Genomic DNA, 23,167 nt, shown 5'->3' on the forward strand with positions numbered 1-23,167 from the left:
GAAGGGACATGCGTTAACTATTAAACTAATCTGAGTTGATTTTAACAATATGCAACATATAATACTAGATCGATCGCAATTATCTGATTTAGATTGTTTTAAGGGACCTAGCATGATAATCCAATTTCCCAACATATTATCTTTATTAGGCGTGATAGAACAATCAGATTTAATTAGTTTAACAGTTCATAAAAGGGCGAGGAAAGAAATTAAATCATGCGAAGGGGCACATTACGACGCACCCTTGAGAGGTGCGTCACGGTTCTCAGAAAACTAACCACTTTAACTTTGCTATTTCTCCATTTATTTGACGAATCTCAAGTTACGGGACAGGATACGTTCTGTTCGATTTTTGGATCGATTGCGACAGAACGCGTGATCAATTTCGCAGCGTGAGGCTTAGGCTTAGGGGTTGGAGTCAATACTCAGAATATGAATTGTGTGTCGTCTTTTTCACGTCGAACTTGGGGCTATATTTATAGAAAAGAGTTCGTGGAAAGATAGAATTGTAGAACTCTAATCCACGAGGAATTAGGAAAGAACACGTCCCAGGTAATTTCAGCGCCCAGGGTTGGGCGCTGAAGATTTCGGCGCCCAGAGCCAGGCGTTGAAAATAGGGTCTGGGCCGTTTCTTTGTCAGATTCGGACTCTTAGAATCCGGAGTGTATGAGACTTAATCGAGTCTTTTAGTGCATATTAATTTTATGACGGGATGCGTCTGGGCCCGTTACGAACTCTAGGCTCGTTAGAATTTTAATTTAATACGTAACTCTGATTTTCGAATCGTATTAGGAATAGGATTCTCTTGCAACTTCTATCTCATTTAGGATTTATGTTGGAGTGCAACACCTAATTCTGACAGGTTTCTATCTTTTATGACTTGCCACTTTTAACAACTGCCCATTACGGCAGTTACTATTTTTAGCAGGTTTCCATGAATAGCAGGTTTCGGGTGAAATGAAAAGGGTGTTTGAGATTCGTTATTTTATAGGAGATGCGTTGTCAAGTGGAGATTAATGTTCTCATCATCGAACCTTCCCTTTCGAGAATGGGGACAAAAGTAAGTGTCTACAATTACATAAAGTGAAAAACTCATAAACGGAGCGACACATGTCTCGCAAACTTTCTTTCAAACGTTTTTTAATATATAGTATAGATAGATGTTTATGAGTATGTCCCTATGAAAACATCTTTCTTTGATGCATTTCTTTTTGCTATAGAGAGAGTCATGTTTAGCTGATCGTCTAGTTAAATAGAAAGTAACCTCTTTTAGTGATTAAGTTTGGTTCGACATCGTCTTGTTGTCAAATTTGATTGTTTCGGACCTTACATATTCTATTGACTAATAAAGATGTCTGGTTGTGTCGGCCCGACACGAAAAATGCTCGGTCAGGCACGAGCATGAAAAAAGTACGGCCTACCGCGGTCCACGAGTAAGTCATGGGCCAGACATGGACCACATTTTTTTTTTGGAAAAAGCACGACAACTCGTCAAAGCACGATACGACAAATCACACTACATTTAGGAAAATTGTGCTTAGGCGCTACGACCCGGCCTGACACGATAGCACGTGGGCTTAGACGGCTTTTTTGCACTTTTTGTCCCGACCCAACCTGTTACAAACGGGCTCAGCATGGGCCACACGATTCAGGCTCACGGCCCATGACTCAAACCCGAATAATGACCCGACCCATCCCCACAACCATCTTTACCACCGGTAATAAAATTCAAGCCTTTTAAGATAAAAACCCAGTCGCCGGTCGGGGTTGTTTTTCTCGTTACAGTCCCAAACTGATTAAACCCGACCAGTAGGGAAAATGACCACGTGGCACGTTTTTGTTGGTCTTTTTACCATAAAAAGCTAAAAACATATTTTTGCCCGTTCCTCGTACTAGTACCAGTTACCGCCATACCAGTCACCAACTCACCACCAAGCTTCCCCTCTCCCAGCAAATACTCAAATTGCTACCATCAACCATTTCATCAATTTAAGGTTTTTGTTGTGGCTTTCAACATGAATTTTACCTAGACAAGTGTAAGCCAATGAGAATATTCAGTTTTGTTCATTTCAAACAATCCAACATTTGTAGTTTTTGGGAGTACCAATTATGCCAGGTATCCCTTAAACCCAATTTAATTATAGATTCAACCGGATTTGATTATGTTTCATTTGTATGATAATGAGTTTTATTTGCAGTTTGGGGTCCTAGAGATAGTTTGCAAATGTATTCAAATATTAAACAAAAAATGTTTGATAATGCTATGTCAAATTCTGTTTCTCTCCAAAATAAACTTGTTTTCTTGAACCCATCTATAAGCTCTGATTGATATTGCACTTGTAGATTCACTGCTCAATTTCAGCTGGTTGTCGTTGTGTATGCCTTCCACCTGTTCGAAGAAATGCCCCAATGAAAGAAAGCCAGTAAAAAGAAGGTTTAGTGTAGCAGCAAACAAGACCGAGGTACCCGTGTTGAAGGGGTTACAGAAACGGCAGAAAAAGGAATTATCAAAGATACTGTGGACCGAGGCAGCAATTAAAGCCATTGAGGGAAAAGCCGAGTCTAAAAAGTTTAAGAATTTGTCGCCAAAAGCTGTTTTGGAGGCTTTAGACGAGGCTATTCAGCACTCCAAATGGGAGTCTGCTCTCAAGGTTAGCTGGGGTTTTTTTTTCCTCTCTTTTTGTTGCATTTGTGAATTTCTAATCTTGCTATTATAAAGAAATAAACACTAGATTAGCCTTTTGGATGATAAAAGAGAACACATCATTGCACGAGTAAAACTTATGCTCCATTGCTGCTATCATTGAGTCATCAACTCATCATTTATCTAATGAGAGTATCTGAAGCCTGAAGATTGAACTATATATTGTACGAGTATTCCTTGATTGTGGTTGCTTAGTGGATATTGCTAGATCGATTTCCTTTTCTTTTGTTGGATTTTTTAGGTGCATTAACAGCTATTTAAATTTTGTGATAGATTCATGAATCCACATCGTTTTATTGATAGGTTAATAATCTTAATATACTCTATGGAATGCTTAAATATCATTTCTATTGGATCATGTCTAACAAAGACATTCTCCTAGATATTTGGCCTGCTTCGCAAACAACAGTGGTATGAACCAAGATGCCAAACATACACAAAGCTTTTGATGTTGCTTGGGAAATGTAGGAAGGCGGAGCAAGCTGGCTTGCTTTTTGAGGTGCTGTTGTCTGATGGGCTTCAGCCTACTGTTGATGTCTTTACTGCATTGGTAAATGCTTATGGAATGTGTGGTCTCTTTGATCTAGCATTTTCAACCATTGATGACATGAAATCTGCGTACGACTGTAAACCTGATGTTTACACATACTCAATACTACTTAGGTGCTCCATTAAGAACCACCGTCTTGATCTTGTAAGTCAGATTCTTGCCGAGATGACATATCTAGGAATAGAATGCAGTGCAGTTACATATAACACTGTAATAGATGGATATGGCAAGGCTGAATTGTTTGAAATGATGGAGAACGTATTATCTGACATGATTGGTAGTAGTACTTGTCATCCCGATGTTTTCACAATGAACTCTTTCATTTCGTCTTATGGGAGTTGTGGGAAAATAGAGAAGATGGAGAGGTCATATGAAGAGTTTCAGTTAATGGAGATAAGCCCAGATGTGAGGACCTTTAACATCTTAATCAGGTCGTATGGGAGGGCAGGCATGTATCAGAAAATGGAGTCAGTTCTGAACTTCATGGAGAAAAGGTTCTTCTCCCCAGTTGTTGTGACTTTCAATACTGTGATTGATATATTTGGACGAGCTGGTAATATTGAGAAGATGGATGAATTTTTCCTGAAAATGAAGCATCAGGGGATAAAACCTAATACCAATACATATTGCTCACTTGTTAATGCTTATAGTAAAACTGGGAAGTTGTTCAAAGTGGATTCAATTCTTAGGCAAGTTGAGAATTCCGATGTGGTTTTGGACACTCCATTCTTTAATTGTGTCATTAGTGCCTATGGACGGGCAGGAAATGTTGATAAAATGAGTGAGTTTTTCTCGGAAATGAAGGAAAAGAACTGCCAGCCAGATTATATAACCTTTGCTACGATGATGCAAGCATACAAGGCCAAGGGGATGACTGAAGTTGCAGAAACAATTGAGGCAAAGATGCTGTCCATACAAACATAAGTTGCTAGTTTATTTTTCCTAGAATCCTACCTTGGGATACTGCTCTGTGTTAACCGCAGTCATAGCAAGAAATGAATGATTGGAGGGCTTTGTGACAGCTAGCTGTAGCTACTTGCTGGTGTGGTTATGGTAATACTTCGCTTCCCCATCTCTTTATTGGCTTGTGTGTGTGTGTTTTTGTGCGCGTGCTTGTACAGTTGTACGTGTGTGCTGTCACTGTTGTGTGTGTGTGTGTGGGGGGGGGGGGGGGGGAGTGTGGACACATTTAAGAATAGCCAACTTACAATATCCATAATATTTTAAGGATTTATTATGGTGCTGATTCTGCCCTCGACGGCTTAATGTCTTTTGATTTACTCCGTATTTGTGTGAATCTTATAATTCTCATTTGCCTGTTTTCATTTTTGTCCTTGTAGTACGTTGAGCTGTCTTTATTTTGTTTAATATGGAGTATATGTGCATACCATATGACAAAAGAAAAAAAACCTTGTTCAATTTTTCAGCTGTCCTTTATCTGTAATAGAAATGAATAGGTTTTAAACACATAACTCCATAATAGGTAAGATCTAGTAAATGGTGCTTATAGATCTATTTTTCAGAGTGTGGTAAAGTTACGTTGAAATTGAAAGACGAGATTAATTGGTAGCTTGATGTCACTTAAAACAGGAAAGTCCATAGTTCTGTCCTAAATAGATTAATGTTAGTATTTATGAAGAACGAGCATGCTGCATGCTCAATTTCAAAATATCTTTTCCTGAAATGGTGGATCATGTTTGCCACAGCCGGGGACTCTGGGGTTTTTCAAAAACCTATGAGTCATCCCAGTTTCTTTTATGATGAATTTTGTGCGAAGCCTTTTCAGTTTTGTGAGAATTGTGACCCTTGCAGGCACATCCCTCATCCGATTCTGGTTTGGGAGCCTCTCACTAGTGGCTTCATGAAACATAATACTGATGGGGCACAAGCTCAGAAGGATGATCTCTTTGCAGCTGGGGATGGTTATTTCAGACGGTTAATGGGCTTTTCTATCAAAATTTTTAGAGCTCCCTCTGCAGAAGCAGCTGAGTTGCTTTCTGTCAAGGAAGGGTCTTTCCATTGCGTAATCAGACGCCTTTTTCTTGAAAGACCTTCAAAAACTACAAAGTATTCCAAATCGAGTGATGTATAGCTAATCATCTAGTGGGGTGGTTATAGGGATTTTGTGCTTTCATTCAAAGGGAGTGGACTGTTGATAATTATCTAGCCAGAAGAGAATCTACTGCTGTTGCTCATTATTGGCTCAATATGGTTTTACTTTTCAACAGAACTGACACATGTTCATATTTTAGACCTAAGGACCCTAACTATGTGAGCTACTTAGCTGCATGGAATTTGATATCACGGGCTACTTAGCTAGGAATGGTTGCTCGTGTCTTTTTGGTTCTGTTGTTCCACTCCATATTGGTCTATTGTTGGGTTTTTTTTTTTTTCATTTAGCTGCTGCTTCACAGATTTCCTGACTTGTCTCTTGTCTCCGTGAACTGGGATACTTGTAATTGTTGGTTAGGAACTTAGGATGATCGATCACCTACGAAGTTCCATCATGGGACAGTTTTTGTTGTAGCCCTTTCTTTTTTTCCCTAGGTTGTACCTTTTGTACAACTTCATCTTGATGCTGAAACCGAGCTGTGACCGCTGCTGGTTTGAAATTCTGAAGAATCTGGGAAATGTAACTCAAGATTGCGTAGGTGTCTGCTAGTGATCATATCTGCTGCTTGTAATAGTCTGTTGGTGTTCTCGAAGCGATTCTTATTCCTTACCACTCATTGAGTATGTATTAAGGAATGTGTTTCCCCTGCATAATTATCTGATGTTTTCGAACTTGTCATAGTTAAGCATGAGAGCTCAGTTACTCATTACTCGTTATCATCGTTTCTTCGTCTTATCAAAATTGTGAAATTGCCCGTGTTAAAGGTGGTTAGCTCTTGATTCAAAAAAGGCCAAAAATGGGCCTTGGCCTCAAATACCTACAAATGCTCGAGGCTTAAAGTGGACTCTTTTGGGTATAAACGAATTTGAAGGGATGATTGATCGTTTACAAAGAAGTTTAACTCATTGGGTCTACTACAGGGAGTTCTCAACGTTTTTGGCGAGTGGATTAATCTTCTACGGGAGTATGCATGAGTGCCTCGATGGGCAGCATCCCTCATAACTAAGGTTTTTTTTCCATACCTAAGGCTCGAATCTGAGACTTAAGGAGCAAGAGACCTTTAACCACTCACGTCAATCCCGATTGGTTTGTGTGACCTTGTGAAATTGGAGAAAGATTTTTCCCTATATAAATTTTGTTTTTGTTGTACTCCCTCTGTCCCTTAATACTCACACCGGTTTGACCGGTGCGAAGTTTAAGACACTTGAATTGACTTGTTAATTTAATGTGTGATAATTGATAGTAGAGTATTTTTTTAATATAGTTAGTGGGAAATGTGTAAAGGGGTAATGGGGGTGTGAATTTTTTAATGATTTTTTTGTAGGGGGTGGGTTAGTAGGTAAGTGTGAGAAATAATATAATATTGGTAAAAAACGTTCCATTTATATAAGCAGTGTAAGTATTAAGGGGCGGCCCGAAAAAGAAAGTGGTGCGAGTATTAAGGGTCGGAGGGACTTAATATCAATGACAAGCTAATTGTCAAATTTCTTATGAAAGCTATATTACATTGTTTTGGACAACCTTGTGCTTCACGAAATCTTATTATAGAGTTCATGGATCCTTGGATAGCATTCGGGCCTCTAACCTTTACGGGTACAAAAAAGTCTAATTGTCCCAAATATGAAGGCTAATACGCTGTTTTGGACCAATTTTTAATTTTATTGGAAATTGATCTCGGAAACTCCTAAAATTATGGGAAATGTACCTAGGTGTAATTCAAGGTTTTTTTGAACGATTAGCACCCGCTATTAGAAAATCGGCTAAAATATCATCTAAGAGTTAAATTATTTGATTAAAATCATCCATGTCTCTCGGTGCCTCATGAATTCCATGAAAAAATTCTAGGCCACTAACCTTATTGAGTCCGAAATAGTCATAAGTCAAAACTGCCTCAAATACACTGTTTGGACCTATTTTGGAGATTTCCGAGACACGGCTTGGAAGAATGCATTTGGTGGTCATATAAGGTTGTTTGGAACCATAAATACCCACTGGTTGGTCACATAAAGACTCAAAATGACATTGATTTAGCAAAATTAATTTTGTAATTAAATCTGCTAATATGCCATTTAAGAACCGAAATGACAAGCTAGTTTACCAAACTAGATTGATATTTAAATGGATTTCACTTTTACGATCAACCCTTTAATTTTAATTTTATTTTAGTTATAACTCACATCCCAATTTAGCAGTTTTTTTCTCAAGAAAATTAGCTTTTATCTAAGTCACTCCAATTGTTAGCTAGTAGCTTGAGACTTTTACCAATTGTAAGCAATGCAACAATTGGAGTTGCTATCAATTTACTAAAACAACATCAATTCATTTCTTCCTTGAAAGTTATTTCTTGATTCTCATTTTAGACTTTGTTCTCATTGAAACTTGATTTTGAAACTTGATTCTATACATATCCAGTAATATTATACTCCATAGTCTATGACATACTACGTAATTAGAAGAACATAAGAATATAGCAATTTAGACTTTAAAGCCTAGTGACAATGTGTACTCCCTAAATTTGTAGCCAAAGCATTTTTTTTTATATTCTATGTAGCCAAAGCATTCTCATCATGAATCTCTCCACCCTTTGTGCTCCTAAAACCCCACCACCTTCGCCCAAAAAAAACAGTGTTTTCATAAATCAATTTCTTCCGTCCAAACTAGAAATACTTGTTGATGTTTGGTCACATTCATATCCACATTTGTAGAACTTAGAACAGTCTAATAGAACATGCTATGAAGTACGGACTATGGAGTATTACGCTTCAAAGGTATATTATATCGTTCACACGAGTTCATAACGAAAAAAAAAAATTACATTTTTGTCAAACCGTCTTTCAATTCATTCTTCATAAACATTTGGCATTTGACATTTTCCAAGTATATGAATCCTTAAACAAAGAAACTTCTAATGAAGTTAATCATTAAAATTTAAAAGTGCTTAATTGGCCTAATTGACCCGTCTAATTAATAATATATATATATATATAGTGGGTATGACATAATTTTCTTATCTAAAAAACTAAGTCAGAAAGTGATGATTATGTTGTTAAAATGACAAAAATTGCATACATACAGTTGAAGCTTCAAGGACAAGGGAAGACTTAGCAATGGATTAATAGAACAAGGTCAATAACTAATAAGTTATAAGTAAGTTTTAACCACACCCTAATGCACACGTTAATGGTTTAATAGTAGAAACAATTATAACGACTTTTGGGTAAAGTAAATTAGGTTGCTCCACTTTTTTTACTGGGTCAAATTAAGCGGTATTGTTAATCATTTGCTTCCATTATAATTGGCCTAAACCTCCTAATTGTGGGGGCCTTTCAAGTTACTATATGCCTATAGGCTATAGCTAGTGCTAAGTGTTCGTTAATACTTCGTATGTTTTTTTTTGGTTGGGTGTAAATGAGTCATACGACCAGACAATATAAATTATATATGAGAGGGTGGACATTCAAATGTGTGACTTACTGTATGTATATATATATCCTTAATTTTAACCATTAAATTAATACAATATATTTGTGCTCGTTAATATGTTAATATCCACACAAGCTTATGCCAGATCTAAAAACGGATGAAATTTTGACCAATTACCAACCTAGTAAGGTTCCATCTTAAAAAGAATTTTTAAGAAGAAGAGTAGTATCATCGCACGTAGTATGTAGTCCATTAAACTTCTATGAAGTACGTTATTCAATTCATCCTCTTCCAACATAAGACAAACATAGATGTTGAATTATTCTTAACAAACTCATTTGATAGACTGTAATTTGACAATAATTGTAAAAAAATTATGTTCATCTTAAGTTCTTAACTAACAGTAAGCACAAACCTATTAGTAACTTCATCAGTTAATAAGAAGAGTAATCTGTAGTCCACCAAACTTCTACGAAGTGCATTATTCATCCTCCTGCAACCAGTGGCGGCACTAGTAAGGGTTCAGTGGGTTCAACTGAACCCTTACTAGTTTCGTGAAAAATTGACAAGTTAATAGCAGAAAATGAAGAGATAAATAAAAGTAAACGCGGAATGTAACACTAATTATCCGGTGCTTTGGTGGTAGTCGATGGAAAATGTTTATTTTTTTGATTTCCAATTATCAATTTTTTCTCTTTTGTTATTTTTTTTTAAATCTTTACATTTAAAAACCAAAACATATAAAATCTCTCCACTACTTTTCTTGATTTTTAATTTGTAATTACTTTTTGCAAATTTGTTCAATCGAATTATTTTGTTAGTAATTTGAACAATAGAATGTTAGATTTTAGTTTAGAGTTATAATTTATTTGTTTCTTTATTGAAACTTATGATTTTGAATAGGATAATACTACGTATAAGATGAAGACTTTAAACTAGCTAAGATATCCTTTTCGTGTGTTCAAAGGTAATTTCTTTTAATGTTATTATAATAGCATATATGCACCAGCGTTATTAGATGTAATTTTTTTTTTTTTGGATTATGTTGATTGATTTTATTATATTTATCTGAAAATTTCGATCCCTTAGTCAAGGAATCTTGGCACCGCCACTGCCTGCAACGTAAGACAAACTGGCATATTTAGTATTCTTAACAAACTCATTTGATAAAGTATAACTTGGCGTGGATGTCAATTAGCGTAGTTGGTAAAGTTTTAAGAGTCAGATTTTAACACCTGGGATCAAATCCCGTGTCCACTTTTGTCAGCTTGCCCTGTATGGCCTCCCTACATAAAAAATAAATAGACTGTGATTTGGCGTGAATTGTGAAAAAAACTTACTTGGTCAAGTATATTGCATTTTATCTCAACATTGTCAATTCCAAACATGTACGGATTACTCTCTCCGTTCCTAAAAGATTGTTCAAATACCCAATTGTAATTTTTTAAGAGGTAAGACAAAATTAATGCACATGGGTTCTTATTTTGTCTTTTTTCAGTGTAATTCAAATATTTAAGTGGGGAGATAATTAAGTTTGAGCACATGAGTTAATCGACTAATTTATGTTTGCTCTCTCTACTCTCTACTCTTTACTCTCTCATCATGTGCCCCACCACCCTAATTTATTAAGGTTTAGTTGCCTTATTTTCTTCCCTAAGTAGTGGGGACACAAGTCGTTGTAAGTGATAAAAGTTACTAAATATGGTATGAAACAAACAAATAGGAACGTCCATTTTTTATAGTTAGGACAACTTTTTAGGGACGGAAGGAGTTACTCTTGTTATAAACTATCTTACAACATTACATAAACTTTACTTTGTAGTTTATAAAAAAACCCCTACCGCACAACTCATCTATAACTATTACTAAAGTAATAACCGTTGATGTCATTACCGTCCACACAGCAGCCTCACAAGAAAATTTTTCCCTTCAAAATCTAAAATTGATGTCATTAATTTATGTTTTTGCATGCATTAAATTAATTATTAAGATGGGTTAGAATTTAATTTACACGCTTTCCAAATTCCAAAATAAATCTTGCACCACCACTCTCCATCTCTATTTCTTCTTTATTATTGAAAATTAGAATTAGCAATACTATCCTTTGATCTTCTACTTTCCATTTTTTTGCTCTTTTATCAAAATGTATTAGTTACGTTAATCTATTATCTGATAAAGATGACTTTTCAGTTTTCATTGTGTAGTTTTGTTATTCGTAATTCTTGTTACATTAATCCTTTCTCTGTTAAAGAACAGAATATACTACAAATACATGCATAAACTAAGCAAAATGTTTCAACATAACGTGTATTACACGGGTGTTAATCTAGTAACACATAAATAAATTAAAGATCATACAAATTATGTTATTGAATCGTTCGCGAGTCATAATTACCTATGAATTGAATGCATAGTTGTGGTAAACTTCGACTGATTTGTTAATCCAAAAAGCATGAAAGATAAAATCCTATAACTTTAGCCAATTACTCCGTAGTCTTTTTTAAAATCATGCAACTTTAGCCAATTAATGTAGTTGAAATACGTTACTTTAATTTCATTAGAAGCAATAATGTACTAAATTTCTCTTTTAAAAAAAAAAGAAAAAAGAAGAAACAATCATGTGCTAAAAGTAGAACAAGAGTCTACGACCAACAAGGCAACAACCAAGGAGCAACATCATATATCGATCAATGGACAAGTTTTTAGTCAGATTCACAAGTCACGACCCCGCGTTTGCTCCGCCACAAGCTAAGGTAAGCAATGTCTCAATTTTGACCAACTTGAAAATGGGGTCAACTCCATTTCATTTTATACTTGCACGTGCAAATAGTGCTAAATAAACCACACAAATTTTTATGACAATTGTACAATTCCCTTATTATTAATCATAAATATTGACCTTTTTAATTAAAGATTTGAAGGGTTGATTTTGCTACTCAACATTTCCTCTCTTTGGTAGAATCTCTAACTTTACAATGTAAAGTTTACATATAACACTACACATGGATTCGCATTACGACGAAATTCAACTGCTAAATTAAACGTTGATTTTGGATTATGCGTATAATGCCACATAATATTGTAGTACGGAGTAATTTATAACCACGCTTAGGAGTATACGGTTATTTATCGCAATCATAACAAAGAATATGTCATAACATATGCGAAGTATAAATGATCAAAGTTATACATTAGCATGAATGATAAAATATTAATATAATATAATATAATTGCTATAATTATAAAAAAACAATGAAGTATTGGTTAATGAGCAGCCAACCAATAAGATTTAAACATGATACGATATTGATGGATTCACAATCCTTGGATTGTGAGTGGTGACCGTGTGCTGGATTTGCAATCACAACAACTTTGCAATTTGTCTATACTACATTGCTCCAACTCTTTTACGGTTTTACCCTCAACGCTAATGTTTCCAAAAAGGCAAAAAGCTATGAATTATGATTCATAATTTTGGTTGTTTGAATATAAGCATATGTTCATCATGATATATTTATGCAATAGTATTAATTAACGTCTACATTTTTCTCATCTAATACAACCAAAGATCATGCATGATTCGTGATGAACTTGATGGGCCCTGTCGGTTTCATACAAACTCCAATTCAATATATAGATTGAACCACACTCGAATTTCACGTGGATGGCAACGTCAAAAATACCAAATCAATATCTGGTAAATAATTTAAGACGGTTAAAACTGATCTGATATGATTGACTTCCGATAAATGAAGTAATATGAGAAAATTTCACACAATTAATCTGCATAGCATAATGATCTAGCACAAAACAATATCTAATTGTACTCGATCTGTGACCGACCAATGATCAAATTTGATAGCCATATTCCGTACCAGAACTTAAGGTCCTAATTTATCAAAAAAATATTCTTTTTTATTTAAAGGTCCTTTCTCATCAAGGTGGTGCCATAAAATATCCTTTGGAAAAAAATTCCTATTTATAATTATCATGTTCGGTGAGAAGAATTGCTTCACCCTTCTAACTTCAATATGCTTTGCTGCTTGTTGGCGTTGTCGCCTACTTACCACTTTGATTTTGTACCATAAGGTATGTTTCATAAAATCACAATTCATACTTACCGGTTACCGATACGGCATTATCACTACTATATCAAATGGCAGTGGTAATGTGATTGAATTCTCCAAGCGTAAAAGAAATTAACTCCTATTACGTAAGCGTTAAGTAACGACTCAACAATCACTACCTTTTTAATATTTTACCAACTAAATTAATTACCTTTGTATAATCACACTTAGTTTATACATTATCGCTTTATTATCCTATATAATTTCTTTCTCATTCTCATACACACACCGTAAAGAGTGGTAATGAGATTATATATGAGTTATAAATTTAAAAAATGTTCCATATATTTAATGGTTGTATTTAGCTACAGATTTATCCGGAGTATTTTTTATTTGTTCGAAATAAAGAAGAAAAACAATATATTCTTTATCAATAATGCTGAAATCTTATGTTTATAAAATTGAAATTTAAAATTTGGCGAAGAGATACATATAAAAATTAATTACCCGTAATAACTAAGGATCCACACGTCCTAAAGGGTCCAAGTCTCAACCAAATATGAAGAGTATTGTTGGCATCAAGCAACTTCTAAACAACAAAGGTAAGATTGATCTTATCCTACCAAAAAAAGAGGTATTATTTCTTTATCTCTTTATTTTGTTTATTACTTTTAATTATGTTTTCATTGTTAGATTTAATTTTCATTATTTATTTCATGATTGAGTAGTTTCCTTTCTAGGGTTTGGGAATCCATGTTTATATGATGAATCTTTATTATTGTTGATGGTTTGATTATTCATTGATATTTTTGGTTGATTAGGTTTTATATTGTTAATCTTTGCACTGATCAATTGTTTGATTAAATTATGCTAATGAGATTTAGAATCGAAAGATCGAATTTTAGAGGCTTACCTACAACTAGCAATTCTGAGTATGTTAGCGACCGTACTGCATATGTTGAATTGAGAGCGTTAAGACCCGACCGTAGGATTAACTCGTGCTCTAGATACTCTGAATACTTGAATTGTTGATGATGTTTTGATTGATTTTGAACTATAAACATGGTGAACCATTGCCCTAGATCTTTTAGTTTATTTTTCTATTTATTTTAGTTTAAACATTGAATCCTAAATTTCGTGACATTGTTAGTTTCGCCATACCTTGAAAGCTAGATTTAAATAGCCATCTCTCTGTGGATTCGACCCTGCTTACCCTACTACATTGTTAGGAGGTTTCGTTATGATTTTATTTTTGACGGGTGTACGACAACCTATCAAATTTTGGCGCTGTTGCCGGTGAGACGGTTTTATTTTTCTTTTTAGCTTTTATTTTTTGGTGAGGCTACATTGTATATATATTTTTTCGTTTGTGTATAAAATTTCCCTTTTTTTGAAATATACATGGCTTCTATTTGTTTTCCTCAATTCGAGAATGAAGTGTTTTGGAGGTATTATTATAGGCTCGGAGATTTTCTTGGTCCAAATCATGTTTTTGAACAATGGGAACTTTGTATGGTGATTTATGAGGGATTGAATGAAGATACAAGATTGGTGTTGGATTCCATGAGTATTTATATATTTGTGGAGAAGACTCCAGAAGAGTGTTGGGATTTGATTGAGCAATTAGCTAGGGATACATATGAGTGGGAGATGACAATGTTTGTTAAACCTACTCTGCAAAATTTCTCTTTTTCTATTCCTCAAACTCACACCCCTCCCCCATATTATTGTTCTTATTTTCATTGTCATGACCATGATACTTGTCTTTGTCCCTATAACGAGTCATATGTTAGTACTGTCAACCCTTTCCTTCGATTTGATATGCAAAATTTCCAACTCGAACCATCTTATTGTGACATGAAAATCCTTTATAATGATGATGATGATGATGATGATGATGATGATGATGATGATGGTGGATTTGTTGGGAATGTTAGTTCATTAGAGGAAGGTTATCATTTGACTTTTGGTACTGATGAGGAAAAGTTGGATATAACGGAGACTTTGGAGGATGAAGGATCACTAATGGTTGTAGAATCGTTGGTTGAGAAACTGTTGGTTGCGAAACTTTTGGTTGACGATTTTAGTGATGAGTTTGTTCACGAGGGTGGAATTATAGGTAATAGCATTAATGTTGAGCCTATATCTCCTCCCGCCTATGCTCCGTTCTCGCGGAGGCTTGATCTTTTTCCTACATCCCCCATGTTAAGTCTTTCGCACTTTATCAACAGGTCTCCATTCCATGATACATTTGACCTTGCCGACCTTGATGCTCATTCTAAAACGTTTACATTGCCCGAGGAGCAATTAGAGGGAAGCTGTAAATATTCTCCTTTTTCTTTTTCTTTTGATTTTTCTTCTACTTCGGATTCCTTTTCTTTTGGTTTTATTTTTTCTGCTTATTTATCTAATACCCTATTTGCGAGGATGAATTTGGTTTTACTCAAGCCATACGTAGTGCTCAATGACATGTTTGCAGGGGCATTTGATAAATTACTCAAGGCGTTGGATTCTTCTGATTAACAATTTGAGTGGAGTCAAGCTAATGACTTAAAACGAGCGCTTATCGGGAGGCAACCCGATTCCTAACTTTCTCTCATTTCAATTTTCTTCATTTATTTCTATTTTAATTTAGTATTTTATTTCTATTTGCTTAATTTATTGAAAAAAAAAGAAAAAAAAAACAACAAAAGCACAAAAATATTTTCCTTTGAGTTCACTTGAATTCATAATTTTATTTTATTTTTTGATTAGTTTTCGTTAATCATATTTATTTATTTATTTATTTATTTATTTATTTATTTTGCGTTTAATTTTACTAACGATTTTTTTCCCCTTTGAGTTCGCTTGAATTCATATTTTTATTTCATTTTTAGATTAGTTTTTCGTTAATCGTATTTATTTATTTTATTATTTTGTGTGTTTAATTTTACTAACGATTCTAAATTTTGAGTTTAGTGGTGCTTGATTTTTTTTTTTAAGGATGTGTAGGTGCACGATCAAGTTAATTCCAAGAATTTTGATGCATCAACAAGCTTGCAGCTCGCTCCAACACAAGCACAAACCAGCGACCAGCCAGCTAGCTCGCTGGCCGTTCTCCCCTCGCAACTGCATCTTCTGCCTTGCCCGCTGGCGAACCAGCGCCCTCGCTGGATTTCCCGCCCACCCATATTCAAAAAAAAAAACAAATAATAATACAAAAGAATTCTCCAGCCAAGCCACCACCCCTGCGCACCCTCAAACCTCCCTGCCCATTCTTCCTCGTCCCTCTCCCACAACCACTGGCGGCAGCGCCACCAATCCTCAGTCACCGGAGTTCGGCAGTACCACCTTCAAACCGACGTTACGCCGGAGAATCACCACCACCCCCCTTCAGTTACCCCTCACTCAAACACGCCTCCCTCCTCTCTTCACCCCAGCGACCACCTTCCGTCCGCCGGCCTCCGCCATCTCCCACCGCACCGCCAGAGCACCACCGGCTGCCAGAGAAACACCGGCGGTCAGCGCGCCATCCCCTCCCTCCTCGTTTTCTCCCTCACCAACGACCCACCAGCCCCCTTCGCACCTCCCTCTCCATCACATTTGCCGTCTGCCACAAACAGACAACTGCTCGCCGCCGGCCACCTGCAATGCGGTGGTCAGCGCACCGCCTCACATGCCCACCTTCCTTCGCCTTCCCTCCTCCTCTACACCTCAAATCTGCCACCTTCACCATAATTTTGTTCATGAATATCAAACCCTAATTTTTGAAATCAATTTGGGTTTTTTTTTATTTGTGGACATTGACAAATTGAGTAGTCTTGGGGCCCGTTTGCGAAATTCACGTGAGTTTGCAACCAATTTCTGATCTTGGTGATACACAAAGAAGTATTAAAATTTCAAAAATTCCTACACTTTATTCACTTGAATCAATTTTTGAAAAGAAAATGGGAATTTTGATATTAATGTTGGTTGTTGAATTCGAATTGTTATTGTTGGTTGTGAATAATATATGGATTATTTGTTAAGAATGATTAACTCTCGTTGGTTGTTGAGTTTGGATTATTAGCATTGAGCGAATATTGTTAATGCTTGGATTGCTTGTTGGGAATGATCATGGGATTTTGAAGTATGCACCGTCTTGGTTGATTGGAGTATTTTAAATTGTGGTTGTTGCATCATGAAAACAACTAAACAAACTAGCTCTCACCCAAATCCACCACATCATGGAGATTGGCTTTGCGTCGCCAATTTGAAGCTTCTGGCCACACCGCTTCTATTGTCGACAGTCCTACCAAGTCATACTCGGCAGCCGAGGCTCATCATGAGTGAGCATTTTCCATCTCTCTCCCTTGTTTGAGTTATATTGTTGCTATTTTCACAGTGAGGACACTGTGTTTTTTTTAGCTTGGGGGAGGGATATCTATCTTTATTGCTTTCTAGTATAGTTTTATTGTTTTTTTAGGTGTTGTACGCTTTGTACCATCCATTAGGGGTGGGAGTTTACGTGCAACGAAAAAAAATGTACTGCTTTCATAGTGTTATTGTTCAATTTAGTTGCATTTTTTGCATTCATATGTCTTTATACCCTGCATTGTGCAATTGACTTTCAAACTATGTTCGGGCTTTACTTGACTCTCTTGAGCTTCTTTTGAACTTTGTTATGATTCTGAAATTCAGTCGGTCATGTTATACATTGATAACTGCTTGGCATTGTGTGAACCAATTGAATGGTATGCGGTAAGATGTTGGTCTCGTGTCAAGAATAGCAAGCCAATTATCTTGTAGGTCACCTTACTATGTGTTTGTGTGATTGATGTGACTTGTTATCGTATGATTTTGGCTTGAGATTCATTAATAGTTTAGTTGCAACTCACGCATGCCGTGTATGACAGAGGCCATTCTCTTAGGAAGCCTTCAGACGAATTTAGAAACATTAGTTCCTGCCTTTCATACCCATGTTGTAGCCTTGTCCGTTTATTGTTTTAACTCCACAAAATTGAGCCCTATTAGCCCCGTTGGTTACTTGTCCCGAGTCTAGCTTGGGGCAGCTTCGGTGTTCATAATGGCTTCATTAATGTTGATTGATTGGCACACCAAGCCAATAGATCGTGGTTCGAGGCTATGTTTGGGATTTGTGGTTCGGAAATGGTGTACATTATCGTTGGCACCCAAGCTTGTAACAGTTAGCATTAGATTTATTTATGTACTTTCGATTTCTTATTTTGTTTCATTTTCATAAAAAAAAAATAGAAAAAAAGTAGAAAAAAAAAAGAAAAGAAAAAGAAAAAAAAAAGCAGAAAAATCAAAAAAATAAAAAAAAATATGTTTTTCGTTTTTGTATGTAGTTTGAAAGCAAGGAAAGGGGAATGAAGAAAGATCATTGACATTATATTATGTTTTTCCCTTGGTTATAACTTGGTTGATTGTTTAGGTTTCATGGTTCGATGGAGTTGGATTTGCGGCATTATCACGCCGACACATTTGCTCCCCAAGTTGGACCTTACTCTCACGTTTTCCCAAATTATACCCTACCCTTCCTTTTCACCTAGCCCCATTACAAGCTTATTATAAAGACCTCTTGATCGGCATGTTTGTTTTGTGATTGAATGAAAATCGTTTCTTGCTATTGTCATCTTACCCCATGTTGCATCATATATTTATATTCTACAAGGTATGCGGCGACGACTAGCTTGATTGAGAATAGTTTGTGGCTAAGCTTGGTTGTTTCATTTGCGGATCATGATTCTTTGTGGTTCTATTTGTATCCGAGCTAGATTTCTGTCTCAATAACTCTGTTTGATTGTTTGCTCGAGAGTTAGGTTGGTCTTACCATGGTTTTATGAAAGTCATGTGCGTCTTGTTTCTCTATCTTTGGTTTAGTGTTGCTTGGGGACAAGCAACAGTCTAGCTTGGGGGAATTTGATGAGTCATATTTGTATAGGGTATTTTAGGCTTATTTAGGTTGCATTATTAGGCATTTATATCATTTTAGTTGCATTTAGGATCACATTTGCATAAGTTATCGTTGTCGTACTCTAGTACGCTCCGTTTGTGTTTTCTTAATGTTTCAGGTGATTTTACGGTCATTTGGATGCTTTCGGAGTGTTATGAGTTGATTTGGATGATGAACGGATGGAATGTTGACTCGAGGATCATTGCATATCTCTAGGGATAATTTTGAATCAATAACGATTGCTAAATGCTATTTTTCTAAGCATCAAAACGGACAAGCGTTCACTCTTTTGATGATATCTCAAGTTCTACATGTCGGAATGAGGCGATTTTTATTGGCCTAGAAAGTAGACTTCAAGAGCTTTCCAACGACAGGTCACACGTCCTTATAGGCATTGTAGAACAAGAGTTATGACATAAACAAGATGGCTCGACTATCCGATTTGCCCGAAGCCCAAAATGATGGCCCAATCTTCCCCTTGGGCGCGAAAACCAGCGACCCACCAGCGGGCCCGCTGGTTTCTCCGCCCAGCTACTTCCACGCGGGTTCGTTGCGTCGTTTCTCGTGATCGTTCAATTAAATGATAACTTATGTAATTATTATTACGGAAATTTCATGAAATGCCCTCGAGTTTTGCCATAATTCACCAAACGCCCATCAAGTTTCAATAATTCATAAAATACCCCTCACAATTCGTACAAATACCCAACATACCCTTACTAATAACGGGCCGTTAGTCCGCCGTTAGCCAAGTTTCCAATTCACCCAAATGCCCCTATTCTGAAACTTATTTCACCAAATGCCCCTATTAGGAAACTTATTTCACCAAATTCTCCAAATTTAAATATAGCTATTCTGATGTTCAGACGGCTAGTTTTTGTGTTTCAAAAGTGGTTCTTGGTCATGGTTGGTTATAAAAACCCCTTTGCTGAATGGTTCTTGTATTTTAGATGTTATTTTACTTTACTTTGCTAATTTCATAAGATTTGTGTCATGAGTTTTCTTTCAAAATCATCTTCCACACCCAATCATTCCACATATATTAGGGTACCTAACAAATTTTGCTATTGTGGTAGGAATGGAGGTTGAAGTGGTGTTCCACAAGCTCTTCTGGATAGCTGCTAATGCTTTTTGGGGTATTTTTTTGCACATCTGTTTTGATCTTGCACATATTCGTTGAGTAGAAAATAACATTAAATGTAGTTGGTGCAAAGATGTTTTGTAAGTGAAGCTAAAAACAGAAATGCTTTCCACTTTGGTATTTTGTGCAGATTATGCAACATCAATTATTTATGAAATGTGAATTTGTTTCTCATTACTTGTGTTTACTTCATGATTACAAACAGTAAAATTACAAACATCAATATCCCCATTTGTATTACAACTTTGACTACTTTTTGTTGTTGTTTTAGCTTCTTCTTCATTTGCTTCAATTCTTCTTGCATCTTACTGTTTCGCCTGTTTTCAATACTTTCTCATTCGTCTAAGCTTCCCCCGCATTGTCCTTCGTGTTGTTGTCCCTTGTTTTTTTGCTCAACTACTCCCTTTCACCATCTCAGATTGTTTCAAGGATCACACTTGTAGTACAACCTTTGTGGATTGAGTGTTGTATTAGAGCTTCGAATGACAAATTTCCTACCACAATAACAAAATTTGGTAGGTACTCTAATATATATGTGGACTCATTGGGTGTGGATGATGATTTTGAAAGAAAACTCATGACAAAAATCTTATGAAATTAGCAAAGCAAATCAAAATAACATCTACCTTACAAGAACCATTCAGCAAAGGGGCTTTTATAGTCGACCGTGACCAACAACTACCTTTCAAACACAAAAACTAGTCGCTGAAACATCAAAATAGCTATATTTAAGTTTGGGGCATTTGGTGAAAAAAGTTTCACAATAGGGGCATTTGGTGAAATAAGTTTCAGAATAGGGGCATTTGGGTGAATTGAAAACTTGGCTAACGGCAGACTAACGGTCCGTTATTAGTAAGGGTATGTTGGGTATTTGTACGAATTGTGAGGGGTATTTCATGAATTATTGAAACTTGATGGGCGTTTGGTGAATTATGGAAAAACTCGAGGGCATTTCATGAAATATCCGTTATTATTATTTTCCTTTTTTGTTTAGAATTTAGGAAACACTAAAATACCTCAAGGGAATTAATGTATTCCCTTATGCTTTTATTTTCCTAAGGTTTTAATTTTCCTAGAATTCTTTTTACGTTCTTTTTCTCTCCTTTTATGAACCCTAATTTTTCTTCATACTCCATTGATGTAAATCTTTGAGGTATTATTTCTTTATCTCTTTATTTTGTTTATTACTTTTAATTATGTTTTCATTGTTAGATTTAATTTTCATTATTTATTTCATGATTGAGTAGTTTCCTTTCTAAGGTTTGGGAATCCATGTTTATATGATGAATCTTTATTATTGTTGATGGTTTGATTATTCATTGATATTTTTGGTTGATTAGGTTTTATATTGTTAATCTTTGCAATCTGATCAATTGTTTGATTAAATTATGCTAATGAGATTTAGAATCGAAAGATCGAATTTTAGAGGCTTACCTACAACTAGCAATTCTGAGTATGTTAGCGACCGTACTGCATATGTTGAATTGAGAGCGTTAAGACCCGACCGTAGGATTAACTTGTGCTCTAGATACTCTGAATACTTGAATTGTTGATGATGATTTGATTGATTTTGAACTATAAACATGGTGAACCATTGCCCTAGATCTTTTAGTTTATTTTTCTATTTATTTTAGTTTAAACATTGAATCCTAAATTTCGTGACATTGTTAGTTTCGCCATACCTTGAAAGCTAGATTTAAATAGCCATCTCTCTGTGGATTCAACCCTGCTTACCCTACTACATTGTTAGGAGGTTTCGTTAGGATTTTATTTTTGACGGGTGTACGACAACCTATCAATATTAAAAAGATTTTGAAAAAACATATTACGGAGTACTTCGTATTTTATTTTTATTTTAGTTATGTATCTAGTTCACGAACCAACATGCGACCATGTCTTCCACAAACACTAAATTATAAGTTGGGTTGTCCATATAACCATATGTATACACTATTTTTGGGAACAAACTCTTACAAATAGTATCAAGCTTAATTAATTTACTTATAGAGTGATGCTCAACTCGAGTTGAGAAATCAAGGTCAATTAACAAGACGTTTTCTTCGCCTATAAAATTTAAATAAATTTTTAGGGCGTTTGGATAGGGGTCTTCAGGAAAGGGAAAGGGAATGGGAATGAACTGATACCATTCCCTTTGTTATTGTTTGTTTAGCATGTTTCACCATTCTTTTTATCCAATTTCATTTTGGGTTACCCCAAAAACCTTCTACGGTTCTGTAGGGGAATACAGTTAAATACATATAACATGTGCGGAACAATCCCCAAAGCCAGGAAACATGTATAAAGCACAGATTAAGCAAACTTACATTCAAAGCGTGTTTTCCCGAGTTTAGTATCAAAGAACACGAACAAAGAACTCCAATTGTCGTTCCTCTATTTGGTTCACAGACACGTTCAGATCTGTCTAGATAATCGTAGCTTAGACAATATTCAAGAGTGTTTGATTTTTGGGAAGAACAGTTTTGTGTAGAGAGAAAAACTGAAACTACGTAATATTAGAATTAGGTTTTCTGATTGGGAAAAACAACTGAGAGAGGTAGAATATAATTCTTAGGTTATATTTGTGTATCCGGCCAAGACACAAGGCCTTGACCGGCCACACACATGCACACACTCACACGCTAGCCCAGCCGTGGCCGAAGCCCACAACAGCCGAGCAGCAGCAATGGGCCGCGGGCCTTTGCTTGCTATGCTCGCTGCCTGCTGCCCTTTGTGCGCGCACATGTTGTGCCGCGGACTGGCTTGCTTGATGCACGCGAGCTCGCTGGCTCGTTGGGCCTTGCGCGCATGTGCGCTTGGCTCGACGGGCCGACAACTCCCTTGCGACTCGTATTCGCAACTAATGTCTTACGGCGATTATTTATCTTATCGTACACGACGAATCACCGTCGTACGATACGATTATTCGTTTCTCCCAGCTTACGAATATTCGCGATACAATATACGATTCCGATGCAAGGTCGTATCGTATATTATGTTTTTCCGAACTAATTCCCGAAAAGCTATTAAATGAATTTCCGATTCATTTAACCTAGTGATCTGTTACATGCCATTGGTGTGACCTTATAGGTTTAGTCAAGAGTAAGCTGTGAGCCTAATATAGATTAGAACTCACTGATCGGAAGCATTGCTCCAGCTAGCTGTTCCGATCACTTGATCTCACTGAATTAATTGTTCGTAATTAATCTGAACCTTAGTATTAGACTTAATGCACCT

The 23,167-nt window shown here is 36.0% G+C and overlaps 1 protein-coding gene across 3 annotated transcripts; it reads left to right on the forward strand.

Moving 5' to 3' along the window:
• The first annotated feature begins 1,777 nt into the window (after positions 1 to 1,777).
• Positions 1,778 to 6,083, forward strand: LOC110776357 (pentatricopeptide repeat-containing protein At3g53170). 3 transcript variants are annotated; one of them, XR_008927369.1, is made up of 4 exons: positions 1,778 to 2,116; positions 2,344 to 2,651; positions 3,087 to 4,307; positions 5,067 to 6,083. XR_008927369.1 is itself a non-coding variant. In XM_056836108.1 (3 exons), the coding sequence occupies exons 1-3, from the start codon at positions 2,110 to 2,112 to the stop codon at positions 4,176 to 4,178; spliced, it is 1,407 nt and encodes a 468-aa protein (XP_056692086.1). In that variant the 5' UTR covers positions 1,783 to 2,109; the 3' UTR covers positions 4,179 to 4,579. The 3 variants fall into 3 exon arrangements, 1 of the variants encoding a protein (XP_056692086.1); XR_008927370.1 differs by having other exon boundaries at positions 1,783 to 2,116; positions 5,041 to 6,083; XM_056836108.1 differs by lacking the exon at positions 5,067 to 6,083 and having other exon boundaries at positions 1,783 to 2,116; positions 3,087 to 4,579.
• The last annotated feature ends 17,084 nt before the right edge of the window (positions 6,084 to 23,167 follow it).

The sequence above is a fragment of the Spinacia oleracea genome, chromosome 1 (genome assembly GCF_020520425.1).
Source record: "Spinacia oleracea cultivar Varoflay chromosome 1, BTI_SOV_V1, whole genome shotgun sequence".
NCBI lineage: Eukaryota > Viridiplantae > Streptophyta > Magnoliopsida > Caryophyllales > Amaranthaceae > Spinacia > Spinacia oleracea.